The sequence below is a fragment of the Dendrobates tinctorius genome, unplaced genomic scaffold, assembly GCF_039654945.1.
Source record: "Dendrobates tinctorius isolate UK_male_01 unplaced genomic scaffold, ASM3965494v1 ptg000222l, whole genome shotgun sequence".
Classification (NCBI taxonomy): domain Eukaryota; kingdom Metazoa; phylum Chordata; class Amphibia; order Anura; family Dendrobatidae; genus Dendrobates; species Dendrobates tinctorius.
In genome coordinates, this window is record NW_027361889.1 from 1,212,568 (window position 1) to 1,235,148 (window position 22,581).

At 42.6% G+C, this 22,581-nt stretch overlaps 1 protein-coding gene and 1 non-coding gene across 3 annotated transcripts in view; one reads left to right on the forward strand and one right to left on the reverse strand.

Annotated features, from left to right (window-relative positions):
• The window catches only part of TMEM184A (transmembrane protein 184A), a 37,319-nt gene extending 16,004 nt beyond the window's left edge, over positions 1-21,315 (forward strand). For both annotated transcript variants that reach the window (XM_073555169.1, XM_073555168.1), the window contains exons 3-10: positions 7,510-7,768; positions 12,890-13,055; positions 13,626-13,716; positions 13,802-13,877; positions 16,602-16,693; positions 17,772-17,941; positions 18,562-18,759; positions 20,336-21,315. In XM_073555169.1, coding sequence (XP_073411270.1) covers positions 7,511-7,768; positions 12,890-13,055; positions 13,626-13,716; positions 13,802-13,877; positions 16,602-16,693; positions 17,772-17,941; positions 18,562-18,759; positions 20,336-20,583 — 1,299 coding nt within the window. In that variant the 5' untranslated portion in view covers position 7,510 and the 3' untranslated portion in view covers positions 20,584-21,315. The remainder of the gene's footprint in view (positions 1-7,509; positions 7,769-12,889; positions 13,056-13,625; positions 13,717-13,801; positions 13,878-16,601; positions 16,694-17,771; positions 17,942-18,561; positions 18,760-20,335) is intronic.
• TRNAV-UAC (transfer RNA valine (anticodon UAC)) lies at positions 15,107-15,179 on the reverse strand. Its single transcript has one exon. It is a non-coding gene; the product is annotated as a tRNA-Val (tRNA).
• Positions 21,316-22,581: the final 1,266 nt, after the last annotated feature.

The window sequence follows — 22,581 nt, forward strand, 5'->3', positions numbered from 1 at the left end:
CGATGCTTTTCCGGTGGACGGTAGAAGAGGCATGCCTGGAATGTACAAACATATCGACTGCGAGGGATTCAATATTGTTGTCTTACTATTTAACTGTATCTGACAGTGCAAAATGTCACCCACTACTCAAGACGAACATCAAAGACGACCCGATCTATAAAAAGCCAAGAAAGATCCTAAACACAATGGAAAACCACTAAGAGCCTCTTCTGGGGGTTTATTCATTAACTAAACACCTTCTGGATTGATTGCATCGCTTAGATGTCTACCGTACAATCAATCCCCAGATCTTGTCACTGCCGGGAGAAAAGTATCACAAGAACGCAGAAAGTAACTGGTCACGATCTACAACTTCAGGGGTGTCCGAACCATCGGGGCCACCCCATCTCCAGTTTAATTTTTTTTTTGCATTACTGCCCCCTCTCTTTTGTGCACAATTCTCCTGTGAGTGACATCAGTGCTGTTAGCGTCTCTTCTCAAAGAGGTTCTGCAGCAGCTGTAGTGCACTCTTTACTGTAGTACTTGCAAGCATTGCTCTGAAGATGGTTGGATCAGGACTCTGTGCCCCTTGATTTTACGAAGGCAAAACTGCAGCATCAAAAAGTGCACAGTTCAGGCCAACGGCTCCTACATGCCACGGGTCTGAACTATCAATCATCAGGAGCGTACCGCCCCCTGACAAGCTATAAGTTGGGAGGCTCAGGAGCGGTGTGCTCCTGAAGCGCTAGGTTGAGACAACCCCTTTAAAAAAAAGTTCCTCCTTCCTGCTGTTGGTGTCCCCACTGGTTTCCTCACTTCTAGCATGGTTATATTCTGTCTGAGCCTGAAGAAAGTCTTTGCTTTTTTTTTCTGGCTCAGATGGAATGTGACTGTGACCACTGCTGCCAATCAATGGTTTCTAATTGGCTGCAGTGGTCACCTCATGCTCCTGCCAGAAGAGGAAACCAGGAGACTGTTAGGGGATACCGGTAGCAATATGGAGGAGCGAGGAGTAGGTATGTTCTTATAGGGGACTTTGGGCCATCGTGATCTGTGGGGGTCTCGGCAGCTTAACCTCAGCAATGATACATGTATCTATCCTGCAAACGGATGATACTTGACATTTTTCGGAAAACCTCTCTTTAACACCCCCTTATTTCTCAGTGATGCCACTATTCGCTTGCCCCATAAAGTACTGACAAGTAAAGAGGAGAGGTATCACTATATATGTAGGCATATTTGCCATTCAGACACCTGTCTGGGGAAAGCTGGATGACACTATAGATTGTCACCAAGCTTTCCCCAAAAAATGCAATTTAACATGACATTACCCTGGTTAGGGGTTACACAAAGAAAGAGAAAGCTACTGACCAAAAAATGGGATCACCACTATAAATGACAACACGTATTATATTTATTGAATGTCAATCAAACCCAAAAACACATTAAAAACATTAAAAGGTCACAAAATGACACATTAAACCCAGATGGGTTACTAATATAACCCTGACAGGTTCCAATCATCTAAGGGATAGATGGTAAGCTCACTACTGGTCCTAATTTAAAGCAACACAGCCATAACATATAAAGCACATAAGTTGTACATGTTATTAATAAAAAGCCTCAATAGACACATAAGAGTTATTAAACTGTTCATCATATCATATCATCTTGGGTACAGTATACTGCCACGGCACTTAGTGCACATTTTATGCACTTTCTTGGGGTTGTCTACCCAGTTCTGAACTAACTGCTTCAGGGCGTAGATATACTTTCTTCACCCCCATAGGAACTGCTGGTGCGTGGTTCAGCATGCTGCATTTATATGTATTCTGGTTCTATTGTATTTCTATTGTGCTGGATTATATTATTACATTCTTGACATGAATATTGCATTCTCTATTTCAACAGTTTAATAACTCTTATGTGTCTATTGAGGCTTTTTATTAACAACATGTACAACTTATGTGCTTTATATGTTATGGCTGTGTTGCTTTAAATTAGGACCAGTAGTGAGCTTACCATCTATCCCTTAGATGATTGGAACCTGTCAGGGTTATATTAGTAACCCATCTGGGTTTAATGTGTCATTTTGTGACCTTTTAATGTTTTTAATGTGTTTTTGGGTTTGATTGACATTCAATAAATATAATACGTGTTGTCATTTATAGTGGTGATCCCATTTTTTGGTCAGTACTCAGTAGCTTTCTATTTCTTTGTGTATTATGTCTTTATACTGACTATTGGTGTATCCCTATTATATATCAGTGGTGGTGCCCTCCTCACTTCTTGCTTCCTGGTTAGGGTTTAGTTAAAGAGATCTTTTCACTGGACTTATTCATATAAACTGAGCATGTCCCCCAATTCCCCCTTTTTCACTGTTTCTGGAACAGTTTTTCTTTTTCTTCTGCGCCCCTCCGTTCCAAAGTTTTACCCCCAGGTAATAATGGTGCCAATTTTCCCTTTAAGCAAATGGGCGTATACCACAGCACTTCTCTGTGCGCGTTTGCATTTTATCTTCTAACTCTGACCAATCAAAACACAGCCACGCCCTCAGAGATGTTCTGTGGTACACGCCCCCAGGAGGTTAAAGGAAAAACTCACACAATTATTACCGGGGGGGTATAACTTTGGAACGGAGGGGCGCAGAAGAAAAAGAAAAACTGTTTTGGAATCAGTGGAAGAGCGGCGTTTGGGGGAGATATATCCAGAAATAGGTGAACTTCAAAGGCAAACTACATGTATTAGACAGGGACATAGCATCCGGACAAGTCATCGTCCTCTGCCCATGTGGGAAAAGTGATCACTGATGAGTTACAGACAGAGACCAATCCATTATTTATAAGGACCGACCTGGAGCGGACGATCGCTCAAACATTAATGAGGCGTATCTGTACTATTTATAACATGAGCCCAGGCTGCCCGAAAGCGTCCCCCGTCCTCAGCCCGCGGGTGTCACCTTCATGATGGCGTTACAGATATCTACCCGCTCTAACCTTTGAGCGCCCATCACTATTACATAAGTAGCAATTGCGTATTCTGCAGAGCATTGCCCAAGCCATCAGCCGGCTGCAGTGACATGCACACCCCGACGCGGGCTGCGTCTATACTGGGGTCAGTCACACCAGGCCTGGTGCCAAGTGGAGGACAAGGTGGCTCATTTCACAGAAGAAGATGCCGGTATGATAAGTGGCACATGGCGGGTGACCGACCCAGTTTCTGAATTTACCTCGAGACTTATGAACTGCAATACAACGATGTCCAGACACACAGACAGATTTTATTTCTTCAATTTTTATTGACGGGTTTGTAAATAATTTTTGAATAAACACCATACTCCGTTCCACTACAAAGAGATGAGCGGCGCTCCATGCGGCCTAGGCGCTGCTTGTCCTCCTAGGTCTGTGCCCGCTACTGAGGAGGGGTCACTTCAGGCTGGACAGTCTGCTGTAGAACCTCATAATACCCACCTCAGCTGCTGCAGACCTTCTTTGGCGTATTTATATCAATCAAAGGCTCTGCAGCAGCGGATGTGTGCAGTCTAAGGCCTAATGCACCCCTGTTATATACTATATTGTGGTCACCTTGGAGGTCTGTGGCCGGGGTTATACGGTGAGCTCTGCATTCTCATACAATATATACTGTATCTGTGCAGTACTTGGGAAAAGTTTAGGCAGGTGAAAAAAATGGCTCAAAGTAAGAATGGTTTAAAAAAATAGACATTTATACAATGTAAAGTGTGTGCACAGAACATAGTGTGTGTATATACAGTATATAGTGTGTGCACAGTATACAGTGTGTACAAATGTGTGTATATACAGTATATAATGTGCATATATATGTACAGTATATAGTGTGTATATACAGGATGTAGTGTGTACAGTATATAGTGTGTGTGTGTATATACAGTATATAGTGTGTGTGTATATATACAGGATGTAGTGTGTGTTTATAGTTTGTGTGTGTACAGTATATAGTGGGTATATAAATTATATAGTTGTCTATACAGCATATAGTACATATGTTTGTACTGTATATAGTGTGTCCGTATATTCAGTATATAGTGCGTGTGTGTGTGCAGTATATAGTTTGTGTATATACAGACTATAGTGTGTGTGTGTATATACAGTATATTTTGTGTGTCCAGTTTATAGTGTGTGTGTATATACTGTATATAGTGTGTGCATATGTATACACAGTATATAGTGCGTGTGTGCAGTTTATAGTGTGTATATACAGTATATAGTGTGTATGTGTGTATATAGTGTGTATGTGAGTATATAGTGTGTGCATGTGTGTATATATGCAGTATAGTATATAGTGTGTGTATATACAGTATATAGTGTGTTTGTGGGTATATAGTGTGTGTGTATATACAGTATAGTGTGTGTATATAAGTGTAGTATATAGTGTGTACATGTGTGTAAATACAGTATATAGTGCGTGCATATGTACAGTGTATAGTATGTGGGTATATACAGTATATTGCGGGTTTGTGTGTGTGCACAGTTTATACTGTGAGTGTATATAGAGTGTTTGTGCAGAGTCTAGTGTGTGTGTTTACATACATGTATAATGTGATGTGTGAAGAGGCTGTTTCTGATCCGCTTCACCCCACACATTACAGCAGTGTCGTTACTTTGTGTTTTGTATGTAATGTTCCATTGCGGCTCCTGACACCACGCCATACATTGTCAGTTCCGCTGTTGCCTAATGTAAAGAATCAGATGAAAGTTGAAACAGGAGTGGAGATGAAGTTGTCCGGACGGGATCTTGTATTCTTACCTGATGCAAAGCAAATACATAGAATGAAAAAACAGCAAATATTTGCCCGGCTTTACATCCCACCGGCTGCCTACTGACGCTGTGCAGACAGAGACCAGTGCTGATACCGGTCCACTGTCACATTCCTGTCCTGTAAATTGTGGCCCCCAAGCTTTGATCCTGGGCTGCCAGAGGGCCGTGTCTATATACAGTATCTGTAAAACAATAATCAAAACAAACCTCCCAACTTTAAAAATCCGGAAAGAAAAAAATTCAATGCCGGCAACCAGAGATCTTGACAGCTAGAATTGATGCGCAAAGAATATAAAATGATGAAGCTTTTCACTAGTTAGGGGGTACTATGTGGGTAATTGGGTACTTTCCTGTCTCTCGCCTGCCGTGGTCCGCCATCATGCCACCTCCGTGCCCAGCGTAATCCAGTATGACCCACATCATCAGTGGTATATCTGCAGCGATCCGGAGGTGTAAAGTGAGTTAATATTAGTCCGGAGGTTAAATATTTACCACCTAGGAAAAGTTCTTGGCGACCGCTGGCACCGGGGCGGTGGGTGCAGGGAGAGGGCAGTAAGACTGGAGCGTAATAATAACATCCGCTGGTAAACACACACAGAACGCCAAACGGAACCCGTCCGACCGGTGAGACATTTCTGACCTTTTCCTAGAAAAACCGGCTGTTACATCCACTCCAATGTGTGTAGTGAGCAGATGTAACCATCAGAAATCAGAATGCTATCAATTAAAGGGAATCTGTCACCAGATTTTTGTTACCCCATCTGAGAGCAGCATAATGTAAGGGCAGAGATCCCGATTCCAATGATATATCACTTACTGGGCTACTTGCTGTAGTTTTGATAAAATCCATGTTTTATCTGCTGCAGATCTAGCTGTTCTCTGAATGCTCAGCCCTGTTTAACCCCGACCACACTACTGATTGGCAGCAGTACACTGTGCGTAAGCAGGAAGCTGCTAATCAGTGTTGGGGGCGTGGCTGGACTACCTGGCAGCAGCTTAACTTGTCCTCTAGTGATAATCTCAATTGTGGTTTTATCAAAACTACAACAAGCAGCTCAGTAAGTGACACATCAATGGAATCAGGGTCTCTTTCTCTACATTATGCTGATCTCAGATTAGGTAGTGAAAACCTGGCGTCAAGTTCCCTTTAAAGACAACCTGTGAAATCTATCCAGTTTTCACTCTAATTTTATTCCCGCTACTCCCCTGAGTATTCAGTTTTTTTTTTTATTTTTTACAATACATTTCCAGGCCTTTTAATTTAGTGCTTATTTTTTTAGTCTTTGCCAAGTGGGCGGTGCTCACAGGGTAATAATACAAAGCAGTCTAAAGACACGCCCCAGAGGATCCAGTAAGCACCGCCCACTATTTTGGGATATGAATAAGTCTAGCAAAAGGTTTTTTCAGGCTGTTTGTTTTCCTGCACATTGCTGGCTGTAGAATGAGCTAACTGAGGATCTGAAAGTGAGCTCGTTCTGACGCAAGAGTTTATAACTCTTTTTCTAAACTCCTCTGCGCTGATTTACAATCACATCATAGTTTCAGTTGAACTTTGATAGAAAACACAGATAAGGTCGGGCTCATGTGTCTGTGATATATACGGCCGATGCTTTGATGAAAATCTGACGAAACACCGATCAAGAACACTGATAACACACAGACCGATCTTCTCATACCAGAAAATCACTAACGTGTACAGGAACCAATGGTGGCAGTTCATTTGGGTTGGGAGACCCACCGGTGTTGAGCTAAGTATTGCTGTTCAATCGTATACCGTACATCACAAGCTCACTGATGGATTCTCAGTTAACTCATTCTGCAACCAGGAATGTGCAGGCAAGCAAAGAGCGTGTAGCAGCCAAACGGTACATTTTTAATGGGACTCAATTGCAAAAATTATTTTTTAGCCAAAATAAATACTTATAAATAAAATAAAAAAATCCCCTGGAGGTATCTATATCTTTTAATTTAAAAAAATGATATCAAAGGGGTTGTTCAACATGGTAAAATAATTTGCCAACTACAGTGATGTGTATAAAATGCCTGTGGAAGGGCATGTCTTTGGATGTGTCTCTGATGATGTGCTGTTTTGGTTACGTGAGCGCTGCAGCCAATCACAGGTCTCGGCTTTGAAGTGACTGAAGAACGGTATAGGTCAGGAACAGTACAGACCTGTGCTGGATACATGGCGGGAAGCGTAGGTTATTCATGAATATGCCTCAGTTTTTTGTGCCTGGAATCATGTCTAACTGCTTGGACGCCGTGGTCACTGTCCATCATAGCATCTAAGGGGTTTTACTGCTGGGATCAGTGACAGCTCCAATCGCTGTAGTCTGTTCATACCTTCAGTGGTCTCAGCAAGTGAACCTTCTCCGTCCATCTCTTCTTGTATAATGAATTTATACCTTTTTCTGCAAATTGTAATCTCAGTGTAATAGCATTACTCATCAGCACTCCTTCACCGGGGCGGCCCACCGGAGGATTTTCCTGTTCTCCCATGGGCCAGTCCGAGCCTGACTACAGAGCTTACAATTGCGGTCGGTTTAGCATACTTACCGTGAATTGTGTCAAATAACAAACCCGGCTCTGCTACATCTCTCTGCCCCGTGTATGTGACTAGGCTGTACACTCCGGCGCTCCTCCCTTTGTATGAGATGATGATCGCTTCTGTAAAGCGTCCGGGGCAGTCATGTGTCTCTGCATTTACCTTTGCACCTTTCTGCCTGTGCACAGGATGAACAATACGGCGACGGAAGAGACTGGAATGATGGAGGCCAACGTGTCACTGTCCACTCAGAATCCCACGCCGGCGGGTAACAGCACGCTCAGCACCCTGGCGGCATTATTTACTATGGACATTAATAGTGCCGCTGAGATCCGGACCGCGTCCAATACTTCTGTAGACGGGGATCAGTTGTTTCTGACAACCGCCGCTGCCCAGGGCATCTCGGGGGTCTTCGTCTGGTCGGCTCTGCTGCTTACGTGCCACCAGGTAAGAAAACTTTGTACTTGTTCATGTAGATGAAGTAGTGGCCATATTGGCTGTTTCAGATTCTCTCTTCTTAACCCTTTCAGGATAGGGCTATTTTTTCATTTTTTGCACTTTCGCTTTTTCCTCCCTTCTTTGTTTTCTTTCTTTTTTTTTTTTACTGGACGAGTTGTAATTTTGAACGACAAAAAATTCCAAGTGTCGATCAGTGTTCACAGTGCTGTAAAAATGGCCAAGTCAGTACGACTACGACAATGCCAGACTTTGATATTTTTTATATATTTTTATTATTATTTTATTTTTTTAATTTATTTTTAATATTCCAGACATTGATAGTTTTTTTATATATTTATTTTTATATTGTTGTTATTTTATTATTTTTTATTTATTTTTAATATTCCAGACTTTCATAGGTTTTTATATTGAGTGTTATTATTTTATTATTGTTATTATTTTATTTTTTGGGGGTGATTAAAAAAAAAAAAATCAAGATTTCTGCCAAAAAAAATTTGTTTGTATCACTATTTTCTGAGACCCATTTCTTTTTTTTCCATCAGTAGAGCTGTCATTTTTATTGATATCATTTTAGGACACATCACGTTTTTATAGCTTTTTATTCTATTTGTGGGGGGAGGTGCAACAACGGTAAAATGATAATTCTGGCATTTTGATTTTTTTCTTCTTTACCTGGTTTACTGCTTGGTTTCACTAATGTTATATTTTCATTGTAATCTTTTTTTACAGCCATATTTTTTTTTATATTTTTTATTTTAGAATTGAGAAAAGTGGTCGTAATTTAAACTTATTTCTATATATATTTTACATTTATTCATTTTTTTTTTCAAAGTCCCCCTAGGGGACCTGATTCTGCAATCTTTAGATCTTTTGTACTATTGTAATCCATATTGGCCTCCTGTTCTTATCTGATAACTCACAGATAATAGGAATGTAGCTGATAATAATGTACGGAACATGTAGGAGTTATGGCCTATATTCTAGCATTCCAGAAATCACCACGGTGCCAAATTTCAGGGTCATGAAAAAAAAAAGCGGAAAAAGAGCAATATTTTTCCTGGTTGTCTTCCTGCTTGAGCTCATGACAGTGCCCTTTAAGTATTTTTGGGGAAACGGTGTGATTAATTATAAATGCAACCGGGGAAATATTGAATTAAAGGATTTTATCTTCTATCGTCCTCACATATATAGCATTATGTAAATTGGTTTATATAAATAAATGTAATTAATATGAGTTACGGTATATTGGTGTAAGTAAGCAAAAAAAAAAAAATATCACCGTTGATAGCTACAGACTCTGAAAGGGCCATGGCCAGGTTCGGACTGGTCCCCTGGGGAGCTGGAAAATCCCCTGGTAGGCCCCTAAGCCAACAAGTGAGCCTTCGAGTTTGGCAGCATCCCTGGAGATGATGCCGCCGACTGTTGCAGTGCTTGTGTGGGCACAATAGCTGTACCCAGACGACCTTCATTTGCTAGAACCAGTTGTTCATTCAAACTGTCCAACCACTCAGATGCTGCCGAGTGATACTGATAATATAACAATGTGCAGTGTATGGCGTAAAAAAAAAAGACAATTATGTAGAAACAGGAGGTCAAATTTCCCTGTGTGAGTCATCAGTCACTGTAAAAGTCCCTAGCAGGGAGGGTGGAGGGAGCAGCTGGGTCAGGAGGTGAAGAGGGGAATGATTTCGGCAGGGACAAGAGACTTCCTGTTTCTACATAGAGCAGAGAAAAGAGGAGAATTCGCCGGATAGAAAGGCAAAATGAGCAATTGTAAGTGCACCGTGCTGTATAATATGATGACTGCAGGATATTAAGGGAATAAACACGTTGATGGGAGGAGGAGGATGAGGAGGGAGGAGGAGAGCTTCTTTAACACAGTCATTATATGCACATACAATGCGATTGTTCTCGGCAGCACGTGTCCTGTTTACACAGGATGTGCTGCCAGGAATTAACCTGACGAATGAGTGTTTTGCCCATCCGCCAGGTAATTGGCAGCCTATTAGAACAGACAGATAATGGGGAGACAATTCTAGGCATGCCATTATCACGGGTAAAATGGAGGAATAACACATCCGTGCGTTACAGTGCAAGTGCAGACCGCAGTGCACAGACCGGCCGTGAGTCTGCTGACCCCAACTTGACAGCCTCATATTTGTCTATGAGGTTGTTGAGTTTGGTTTAACTCTACTGATTAGCCTGGGTCCTTGCGGTTGGTCCCCCCAACGTTGACATATTGCCGGTCTATAAGTCGAGGCATTCAATGTTTATTCCTGGGAAAACCCTTTGAGATTGAAGCCACTGCAAGCACCCGGTACTCCCTAGATTTAATGTGTTTCTACTCTTTTCTATTTCTGCATAATAACGATTGATGGATAGCAGTGCAGAAGGGATGGTTAACAGCGTCCCGGGGAAGGAAAGTATTATGCCCCCGTAATAAGTAATAATGCCCCCATAATCAAATAGTACCCCCATAAAACAAATAAATGCCCCCTGTTAATAATGCACCCCTTAAGTACACCGTCAAAACCAATAATGCACCAGGTGCCCCTCAACACAAATTGGGTCCCCTTAAAACCAATAAGGCACGGAGTGCCCCCTTAAAACAAATAATGCCCCCCTCAAGTGACCCCTTAAAAGCAATAAGGTGCTGAGTGCCCACTTAAAATAAATAATGCCCCCTGAATGCCTTAAAAAAAAAATTCCTCCCTATGGCCCCCGTAAAATTAATAATACCCACCTATTCACCCTCAACTAAAATAATGCCCCCCTAAGTGCCCTCTTAAAACCAATATTGTGCCTGAGTGCCCATTAAAGGGATATTACCATCTCCAAGATCCTACACCAATATGTAATAAATAATAATAATATGATTATTATTGTCAGATGTATAATAATGATATTAACAAATCCCTCCAATTAGAAATGTAGTATAGTTCTTCTGATTCGCTAGGTCTCTTTCCTCATGTGCAGGTATTGCAGGACCTTAGGTATCCATGGTTACGACCACTGATATAGTGACAGCTGGTTGATAGTGGTCGTAACCATGGATACCTAAGGTCCTGCAATGCCTGCACGTGAGGAAAGAGACATAGCGAATCAGAAGAACTATACTACATTTCTAATTGGAGGGATTTGTTATTATTACTATTATTATTACATCTGCTACATATTGGGATAGGATCTTGGAGATGTAAATACCCCAGGCAGTTCATGTCGTGATGTCATTGTGCCACGCTGCTGACATCTTGTAGGCTGTAGACCTACAGGACGGAGAGCGATGGAGCTGTATCCAACTGTATCGGCGCCATTACAGTTCAAAATGGCGCTCATCCAGAGATCAGGGACACCGAGGGAAAAGTCTTGGGCAATGCCCAGTGATTGACTGCTATTATCCATACCTAGTACTGAATATCGGGCATTCTAAACATGTGACCCAGGTGACATCATCACTCACCTATTATAACCAGGCGTGTTATTCATCTTTTATTACAACACTTTTCCCTTTTTCCGCCAGTTCATGTTGTGTCAGGAGGCCGGTGTGGGCGGCGGTGAGATAATGGTGGATACCACGTGAGGGACGGTCACTGTCACCAGGTGTCGTCGTTTCCTGGAATCACGCACAGTGAGGCCGCGGCGCTCCTCGCATCCCGAGGTTTATGGCCTGTTACTCCTGTAGTCATACCTACAGCGATATCTCCATCTGTCACTAACCCAGATGATATTTGATCAGGGAAGTGACCCTTGGACCGCAATCACTGACTTGTGTCTCCCTCTTCCTGTTTGCTCGGCCTCAGGTATTGATTGATCTGTGTGCACTCCAAACCCTAAACCGGCTGGGTCATTCCTAACACACCTTTCTCTACCGTGAACATATAAAGTATTTTTATTTATATATTTTTCATTATTCATTTATTTTTTTATTTATTGTGCTTTTACTTTTCTATTATTTATTTATTTATTATGCTTTTATTTCTGTTTTATGTTTTTATTTCTCTAGTTTTTATTTTTTTATTATTTATTTTTATTTATTTTTTTATGTTTTTGTTTCTGTGTATTTATTTTTTATTTATTTTATTTACCGTATGTATGTTATTTATTTTTTATGTTTTTATTTTTTCTATTAGGCTATGTGCACACGTAGCGTTTTAAAACGCTTACTAAAAACCGGACTCCTTCCCAGAAATCGCGCTGTTTTTTCCCGCGCGATTCCACCGCGATTTTACCGCGATTATGATCGCGATTTTGCCGCGATTTTCGCGTGCGATATTCAAGCACTTTCCAAGCGATTTGAAGCATCGCTTGGAAAGTGATTGACAGGTTGGTCACACTCGTCAAACATAGTGTTTGACAAGTGTGAGCAGGTTTTTACTATTGAGGCCGCCTATGCGGCCTCAATAGTGAAAGATAGAATGTTAAAATGCTAAAAAAAAAAAAAAAAAAAAAAAAAAAATCGGGGTATATTTACCTTCCGGCGTCCCACGCTGCCTTCCCGGCCTCAGCGTTCCCAATAATGCCTTGCGAGACCTGTGATGACGTAGTCTCGCGTTGCTATAGCGATCTCGCGAGACCACGTCATCACAGGACCTTGCCGCAAGGCATTACTGGGAACGCTTAGGCCGGGAAGGCAGCGTGGGACGCCGGAAGGTAAATATACCCCGATTTTTTATTCTTTTTTTTACAGGGGTATGGTACCCAGGGCCTGGAGGACAGTCTCCTCTCCTCCACACCGTGGGTACCAACCGCACATGAGACTCTTAACTTCCCTCATGGTGGGCATAGCCACATGCGGGAAGTAAGCGGTTCTCATGCATTCCTATGGGTGCGGAATCGCGGCAATTCTTTGCGATTCCGCACAAAGAATGAGCATGCTGCAATTTTTTCCGCGATGCGATTCCGCCGCGGATAAAGCGCAGCATTAGCACAGCATGTGCGGAATGCCATAGGAATGCATGGGGGGCGTTCTGTACACGATTTTTAAGCGTTTTCGCGCCGAAAATCGCGGCAAAAACGCTTAAAAATCGCTACGTGTGCACACAGCCTTATTTATTTTTTATTTTTTTATTTATGTATTATTTATATGTTTATTATTCATTTTATTTGCAGATTTATCTCCATCTCCGAAATTACACAATTCCCAACGAGCAGCGTTATATCATCCGGATCCTCTTCATTGTACCCATTTACTCCTTCGACTCCTGGCTGAGCCTCTTGCTCATAGGCAACGACCAGTACTACGTGTATTTCGACTCGGTCCGGGATTGCTATGAAGGTGAGGACGTGCCAGTATATGAGGTTCCAAATCATTTAGGCGAACAGGGCGTTTCATTAAACATGTTGCACAGTTTGCCTTCTATATTATTATATTAGCACTGTCTATTGATGGCTGCAGAATGAGTTAACTGAGAACCCTTCAGTGAGCTCAGTCTGACATGAGAGTATGCAACTCTTTTGGCCTTGTTTATATTCTGCATTTTTTTTCCAAGGAGTAAAAAATGCTGCACTTAACACCACCAGCAACGTGAATAAGATTTCTGAAATCTCACGCACACGCTGCTTATTTTTTTCCTTTGCGGATTTTATCCATGAAAGCATTTTTTTTTTTTTTTTTTATCAAATCTGCAGCGTGTCAATTCTTTCAGCACTTTAGAACAAAGAAAAAAAAGGCAGATATAAGTTACAAACTATTCCATCCAAGTGAGCTCACTGATGGATTCCCAGTCAACTCATTCTGCAGCCAGCAATAGACAAGGCAGCTGACAATGAACGGCATTTATTATGCTTTCTGCTTTTGCTTTCTGTTATCAGCCTCTTCACTCTCTCCAATATCTTACCCCTACAGCCTTTGTCATATACAGCTTCCTCAGCCTCTGCTTTGAGTATCTGGGTGGAGAAAGTGCTATTATGACGGAGATACGAGGGAAGCCCGTAAAGTAAGGATCTAGCTATTGGTTTTGTGCTGAGGGCTCATGTCTCTGCCCCATCATTTGGCTCATGGTGCGTCTGTCTTTCCATCAGGTCCAGCTGCTATTATGGGACCTGCTGTCTCCAAGGAATGTCCTACTCCATTGGCTTCCTCCGCTTCTGCAAACAGGTGAGGCGAAACGTTGGAACGGGATCCCTATAGAAGTCTTCTAGTTTGGAGGCTTTTGTAGATAGTGATGCCCCTTCATCCAGAAGAACATTTGTGAGGTCGGACCCTGATGTTGGGGAGAGGTCGGACTCACAATCACAGTCAGGCGGGTAACGTTCTGCTGGCATTCACCAAACCCTGACTCCTCCATCAGAAGCGTGATCCTTCACGTTTCCTGCAAAATCCAGTGGTGGCAGCTTTACATCACTCCATCCGACGCTCAGCAATGTGCTTGGTGATGTACGGCTGCAGGCAGCTGCTCGGCCATGGAGACTCACGCCATGAGTCTCTTGTCACATTACCTATGTGACGTCAGGCAAGGAAATCAGACAGTGAGCTAATCCAGCCAATGAGGCCCGTGCAGCCTCGGAAGGCTGAACCTTGGCAAGTGCTCGATCATGCCCAGAGCACTTAATGACTCATTTGCATATTAAGTACAACGCTAATTTCTCTGGAATTCAAAAACCTATAGAAAATATAAAGGTGTCAATGAATTTAGCTTTCAAAGACCTGCAAGCCTGTATGTGCTTTTTTTTTTTGGGGGGGGATAATGGGGTGCTGAGCATACTGTCAAGATTCCCTTTAAAAATTCCCCTTCCTAGTAAATAGGCCCAGAAGAGGTGGGAAAAGAATTAAAGTGACGTGCATGTAATTTTGCTGTCACTCAAGTGGGGTCCCACTCTAAGTGGGTAAAGGCCCCCAGAGTCACCACTGCTGGGGCGCTTATGCATCTTGGGCTCAGTCATAGGACAGGACACTCTCCAGTCATCTGCCGCTATGGAGTATACCTATAATTAGTGAGGGATTCCAGAGCAGGACAGCGCAAGACGTGAGTCAGCGCCAGACGTGAGTCATCACTCAGCGCAGCAGTGCCTCTTCCCTTCTGTTTGCAGAGCTGTCGCCTGCCGGAGAGACAATACTGAGGTTTATTTATGAAAACAGGGGCAAATAACGTGATGGGAACCAGTCAGATCCATCCGGTGACTTCTTAATCGCTGCTAGACAAAGAACTGGTGGAATCTGATTGGTTCCTGTAGACGAGTTCACAGACTTTAAAACACTCATTGGTGTAAGTCACCGACACTATCATTTCCCGAACTGCTGGGATAAATTTATTCCTGGGAACATTTGTTTTATGCTTTAAATAATTTAAAAATGTAATGTTAATTATATTCAGAAGGGGTAAAAGGTGGTTCCACTGGGGCTCGAACCCAGGACCTTCTGCGTGTAAAGCAGACGTGATAACCACTACACTATGGAACCCTGTGCTGCTACTCATATCTGTGCAAAAATCAGGCACAAAATCATGGCTGGGTTGGACCTGTGTGAGGGGCTTGTATAGACCTCATTAAGATATATCGTGCGAGGGTTTCCTTTAATCATGATATTTGGATGGTGGGAATGACAAGATTATCTCTCCAGGGTCTACGCCATTGAGATGCAGCCTTACATGGCATGGCGCCAGTGTCGGACTGGGGTGTCGAGGGCCCACCAGTAATATTGACTCTGGTGGCCCACTGTTCAGCTACATGCAAATATCACATTACCCTCTTTCATAAATGTACCCGTGTTTCTATATAATATAATTTTCTGCACATAGTGAAACAAATGTATCGTGCCAACTACTTCTCATATAGGTGGAGATCCCATTTCTGCACGGGGGGCCCACCGGAGGATTCTCCTGTGCTCCTGTGGGCCAGTCAGAGCCTGCATGGCGTCTTCTAGACATGAACTCCTTGATCCTAGAGTAATAAATGAGCTCTCATTAGTGACTCTCCAATAAAAGGGGGGGTCCTGATATTACTTCCACATGTAAACAATTGCATAGGAGTTTGACCGGAGCAGTTAGCTGACCGCCAGGGGGTGACATTCTCTAATGGACAACGCCTTTAAGAAATACGATTATACTCTTAAACAAAACCTTTCTGACATATATGTCACGAGGGTGTCACGCCCCCTGGAAGACCTGGAATTAGACGTGACGTCGGGTAATGAATCGCAGATTTTCATTTCCTTAGAGATGGTGTGATTTGTATCCCATATTAAATTGATTCCGTTTCTTCTGGTTCTGAAGAGGTTAACAACCCTTTCTATGCTGGTCAAAAACATGCAGCTCCATTTCAGCTGCTTCTGATCTGGTCCTCTTCCTATATAAACTGGTCATACCTTCTTGTCCCTGCTTATAAAAGATTTGTCTTCCTGTGCTGAGTGCTAAAGCTAAGTGGTTGGAGTAGAGTTGTTGTAGTAGTGTTCTGTACTTTGCTGTTGTAAGTGTGTGTTTATCTCCTGTTCCCTTTTCCCATTTAGTTTATTCCTCCCTGTCCCTATCCTCCTCCCTATTGTTGTTTTGTGCTTTCGTATAATAGTTTTTCTGTTATCCCTGTTTTGTCTTGTGACTTGTTTACATTACATTTCTGTCCCATGTCTCATGGTGTGGAGGGGACAGATCAGGATTTAACATAGTAAGGTAGGAGTCTCAGGCTTCTCCACCTTCAAGAGTAGCCCCAGGACAGGGAAAATTAGGATCCCAGTACCAGGGACTGTTTGAGGCCCCCCCTTCTTTACCGAAAACCGTCACAGCGTAACAATACGTTATTGAAATTAAAGTGCACTATTACACAATGGGAGAAACATCTGGACAGTTTTATACATTATGTATCATGGCGGTATTCTCTGTTTTCACAGGCAACCCTGCAGTTCTGCATAGTGAAGCCCATCATGGCCGTTGTCACAATAATCTTACAAGCATTTGGGAAATACCATGACGGGGATTTCAAGTGAGTGATTATTATTAATAGCGTTTTTTTTCATTCTATGAAACTTTGAAAATGACAACTTATACAGCACAGGTCCCGGGCTCAGTCACTGCTGCAATCAGAGTGGGCAATCATTGCAGCCTGTAACCTCCTTAGATGCCTCTGACCATTGTGACAGCAGCATTTAGGGGGTTAGGAATGAGGGTATGGGGCTTTATAGGTGCCACAGGGTTGAGCTTCATAGGAGAGCAGTATTTATTTCTATTGCACCGTATTGTATAGATAATCAAGTGACCACAAGTCACCTAAGACAATCACTAGAACATAAAATAAAAAGTATTTTAAACAAATATATAATAAAAAAAAAAGATAAAATATGACATTAAATTTCCCCCAAAATGCAAATGTCTAAAAAAGTTTTAAAAAAATGTTTGCTATCATCTTTTAATATTGAGGTTTTACGACGTAAATGGTAGTTATACACATACGTTAATGTACTGTACATACCAAGTTTTGCCAAGTTTTATTTTTTTTAGACTTTAAAGGGGTTGGCTTATTTCAACAACCCCTTTATTTGCCCCATTAAGACATATAGACATTATAGATGGGGTCCCCTACTAGATCAGGAGCAGAGGACAAACAACTATTGGCTGTCACTGTCCTGACCCGGATTGTCCACCTAGCACTTGAATGACTGCATGTAACACTACATTCCTCCAGTAGTGGCCGCTGTAGGCAAAAAAAGAGCAAATATTGGAAAAAGAGGAAATATCCCCCCCGATCCCTCTATAAAAGGGGTGACTGTGATTCTGGACTTTTCACCCCGCACAATAGGCTGTAGAAAAAGAAAAAAACATGCGACAAGCCATTCTGTTTATAAAACTGCATTAAATTGCTGCCACCTACAGGCCAGTAATAGAAATGCACACCTATTGTAGCACTCTTAAAGGGCCAGTAAACATCTTGCAACAAGTATTTCTAAAAATTTCTTACTAAAAGTATTCAAAGACACAAATCGGTCGTTTATCCCATATTACTGTGCTACAATCGATGCTGCGCTGTTACCTAACTTTCCTGTTCTGTGATTTTCTCCTCGCAGCGTTCAGAGCGGTTACCTGTACATCACAATCATATATAACTTTTCGGTCAGCCTGGCCCTCTACGCCTTATTTCTCTTCTATTTTGCCACCAAGGAGCTGCTGCATCCCTTCGAGCCTGTGTTGAAGTTTCTTACTATCAAAGCTGTCATCTTTCTGTCTTTTTGGCAAGGTTGGTACGCAGTGCCTTATCGGTGATGGGCTTTAAAGAGGGTGTCAGAGAGTTTCAAAAAGTTGCAAAACCGAAAGAATTATTATAAAATTATAATGAAACTAAAAAAAAAAAAAACACAAAATCGCTTCTCTATTCGTTATACAGTATATTATTTTTGTGTGGAGGATCCCGATATAATCTGTGGAGACAGAAACCCTGATTCCAGCGATGTGTCACTTACTGGGCTGCTTGCTGCAGTTTTGATAGAATCCCTATTGTGTCTGATGTAGATGTAGCAGACTTGAGCCTTCTTGGCTGTGTATAACCCTGCCCACAGCTCCGACTGGCTGCTTCCTAAGTACATGGTCAGCAAGCTGCCAATCACTGGTGGAGGTGGGGTTACACAGATTATCCTGACGGCTGTGCAGGTGAGACCTAGTCCTGCAGTGATAATCACCTGCTGATTGAACACTGATTGTATTGAAACTACAGCACACAGCCTAATAAGTGACATATCCCTGGAATCAGACTCTTGTGCCCTTTATTATGCTGCTCACAGATTAAACCACGAAAACCTGCTGGCACATTCCCTTTAAGACCTTTCCTATCTGATTGTCCCTCTTACTTTATTCCTGTAGGAATGCTCCTGGCGATACTAGAGAGATGTGGTGTCATTCCTGAGGTGCAGATCATTCACGGTAACACGGTTGGGGCGGGGACAGTCGCTGCCGGGTATCAGAACTTCATAATCTGTGTTGAAATGCTGTTTGCGGCCATTGCGCTGCGCTACGCCTTCACCTGCCAGGTTTACCAGGAGAAAACAGAAAACTCAACAGGTAAATGTCTCAGTTTAGGGATATTACTGTGGGATCCCATCGTCTGTGTAACCACTTCGATGTCATTGCCTTTACTGACCGCTGCATCCTAGGGGATTAAACGACCAGATTGGAGTTCTCTAATCCCGGCGGTTAGAGCAGTGTTACATACATACTGTATACAACGGAGCCCATTTCACACACTTCTTGTTGCCTTCTGCCATCAATATAGGACTGATGACACCAAGTGATTGTGACAACCCCTTGCTATTTCAATCACAGAATATAAAGTATGGTTGTCACAGCTTGTAAATCCAGTCTATTGGCCTTTCTTCAAGCATGAGTGACAATACTAGATCTTCAAGAATCTGGAGATCCGTTTGTCTCCTGCAAAGTAGCGGCTTCTATTGTTATAAGGAAGATCTGTTAGAAAGGGTCTTCAAAAATTGCCTTAAAGTGAATTTGTCACCAAGTTTATGCCACCCAATCCAAGAGCAGCGTAATGTAGAGACAGAGACTGATTTCAAGGATGTGTCACTTACTGGGCTGCTTGCTCTAGTTTTGATAGTTTTATCAGCAGGAGATTATCACTAGAGGACTAGTAAACCTTCTGCCGCGTAGTCCTCCATATTCAAAAGCTTGGTATAACCCCGCCCCCAACACCGATTGGAAGCTTGCTGTCTATGCAGTGTACACAGAAAGCTGCCAATCAGTGAGGTGGGTGGGGTTATACAGAACTCAGCTTTCAGAGGACTGGTAGACCTGCAGCAGATAAAACAGGGATTTTATCAAAATATCAGCAAGCAGCACAGTAATTGATACATCGCTGGAATCAAGGTCTCTGCCCCTACATCACTCTGCTCTCAGATGGTGTAGCAAAAAACTGGTGTCAGATTCCCTTTAAGAGGATCCCCAATGGTAAACTGATTACAGTGATCAGGATTCTAACATTAGGTATTCGGGTTTCCCCACAGTGCCACTACAGGCGAGATTAAGCATTGTAGTCGTTTTCATTTAAATCAATGGACTGTTCATGTAAGGCTAAGTTCACACAAGTGTATAAACAATCGTCCGAGTTTCATCCAGAAAACAATGACGATTTTTTTTTTTCTCATTTGTTACCCATGTACGATCCATTTTATACAGCAGCATTTATTAAAAATTTACAAGACTAAATACAGTTTCCTATGTTAAAGAATTGCAATGTATCCGTAAAAATCAGAGTATACTGTGGCTCCGTATGGAATCTGACCTCATTGAATAACATTTAAATAATAGTAAATAAATAATAAACTTTATTTCCTCCCGGGAGCCGCCAGCTTTCAGTCATATAGGTGTGTCGGTACGGCAACAGTCACCGCTCACAGCACTAAGAGCGGCTGCTTTAAACATGCCCGGGCACTAATTGACGCACTGCTGAGCCGGCTGTCAGTCAATGTGCAGGGGCGTGCTTAAAGCCGCCACTCACGGTAACGGTAGCCGCATCGGCACACCTGTATGACTGAAAGCCGGCGGTTGAATATCATTCGGGTATAGATTTTTTTTTTTTTTTCCACTGACCTGCATTGCAGATTTTGATCCGACCCTTTTCTTACAGCAAATGTGGCGCCCATGCAGAGTATTTCCAGCGGTCTGAAAGAGACGATGAGTCCCCATGACATCGTGCAAGACGCCATCCACAACTTCTCACCAACGTACCAACAGTACACCCAACAGTCCATGCAAGACATGGAGCGGAAAGCTCAAGGACAGAACGGGCACACGGTGGCCACCAATGGACATTCAAGCAAGAAAAGGAAACAGAACGAGAAGATGATGCTCATTGTATCCGATGACGAACTCTAGGCGGGCAACCAAGACTTACGCCCCGGTGACTATAGCTGCTTTGGTTTACCAATGTTTCTGACTTGTGGGCGTCTTAAAGGACCCATTCAATGCATGGGATTGATGTCCGCCCCATAAAGAAACTCTCGTATTGGTCTGCATCAGGTCATGACCTTGCCAAGGATGGAGCAACTTGACTATTTTGTTAGCCTCTTTAGCCAAATTCCTTGTCTGTTGTCGTCTTTGTGCAGAGTAGATCGTTTGTTTATTTTTTTTGTTGTTTAGTGTTTTTGTAATAATTTTTACACAACGCCAATTTTTTTTTTTTTTAAATTAAATCTTGTTCCTGCAATCCCAATGCAAATATCAGAAACCCACCGCGGCTTAATTTGCGAGTCCAAGGTCAGTTTGGCGGACAGTCTTCTCCTCGTTAACAGTTTACATTGAGATTCTTCTCACACTCGATAGTAACAGATGCAGAATAGAGATGGGACAACGCGTCAAAGTCATTTCAAATAACACGGTGTGTTGTGTGCGCCGCCGGACGATTGTACGGGAAGATGGATGAAATCATTTTCTGGAACAACCATGTGGAATTTGATTTTTTTTTTTTAAAAAACCATTTTATTTCTCTTCTCTTGATACAAGACGGTTGATTTTTCGATTTTCTGTAAATTTCAGTCTAAAGGAGTACATTAAAGATGTGGATCTTAGAGGAAAAAAAATTAAAAATTTATTTTGTGTTTTTTTCTAGTAGATTGTTAAAGAGACGCAATTCAAGTTTTATTGGGATTGACCAGCCAGATAAAAGTGGTATCAATTCACTGTATGTCATGATCCACTGATTTTACTGTTACGGTGATGTCTACCTTCCCCTGAATATTGGAGGTGCTGAGAGTGTTGTTTAATCTGGGGTTAATACTGGATTGAGCGCCAGACCACAGATCCGCGCATGTGCCACCATCTGGACCGACGACCCTTGCGCGGGACCTTGGACCCCCTTTGTATTTGCATCTCTTTTCCATAAAAATTTGGATGGATTTCTATAAGGGTGCAGATAATTGGACTAAAATCAGAACACAGTGCACAGACTCTCCTCTGCAGCTGTGCTGCAATCCTCTCACATGAGAAAATCAGAGGCCAGAGCACTGACACTCGGCTCACACTCGCAGCACAGCAGGAGACTAGGGTCATTAGCATCTCGCATGAGAGAATCATCGGATGCCATACGCTAATGGGAACCCAGCCTTATTGAGGCTGTATGGACAAATAGTCCAGTCTCTACTTGGGAACTCTGCAGCTCCTTCAGGGTTACCTTTGGTCTCAGTGCTGCTTCTCTGATGCCTTCCTTGCCCGGGCTGAGAGTTTTGGTGGGCAGCCCTCTCTTGGCAGGTTTGTTGTGGCACCATGTTCTTTCCATTTGATGATAATGGATTTGATGGTGCTCCGAGGATCATCAGATATTGGAATTTTTTTTTTTTTTTTTTAATAACCCAACCCTGACTTGTACTTCTCAACAACTTTGTCCCTGACTTGTTTGGAGATCTCCTTGGTCTTCATGGTGGTGGTTGGAGATCTGCTTGGTCTTCATGGTGGTGTTTGCAGATCTGCTTGATCTTCATGGTGGTGTTTGGAGATCTCCGTGGTCTTCATGGTGGTGGTTGGAGATCTGCTTGGTCTTCATGGTGGTGTTTGGAGATCTCCTTGGTCTTCATGGTGGTGTTTGGAGATCTGCTTGGTCTTCATGGTGGTGGTTGGAGATCTGCTTGGTCTTCATGGTGGTGGTTGGAGATCTGCTTGGTCTTCATGGTGGTGGTTGGAGATCTCCTTGGTCTTCATGGTGGTGGTTGGAGATCTCCTTGGTCTTCATGGTGGTGGTTGGAGATCTGCGTGGTCTTCATGGTGGTGGTTGGAGATCTGCTTGGTCTTCATGGTGGTGGTTGGAGATCTGCTTGGTCTTCATGGTGGTGGTTGGAGATCTGCTTGGTCTTCATGGTGGTGTTTGCAGATCTGCTTGAT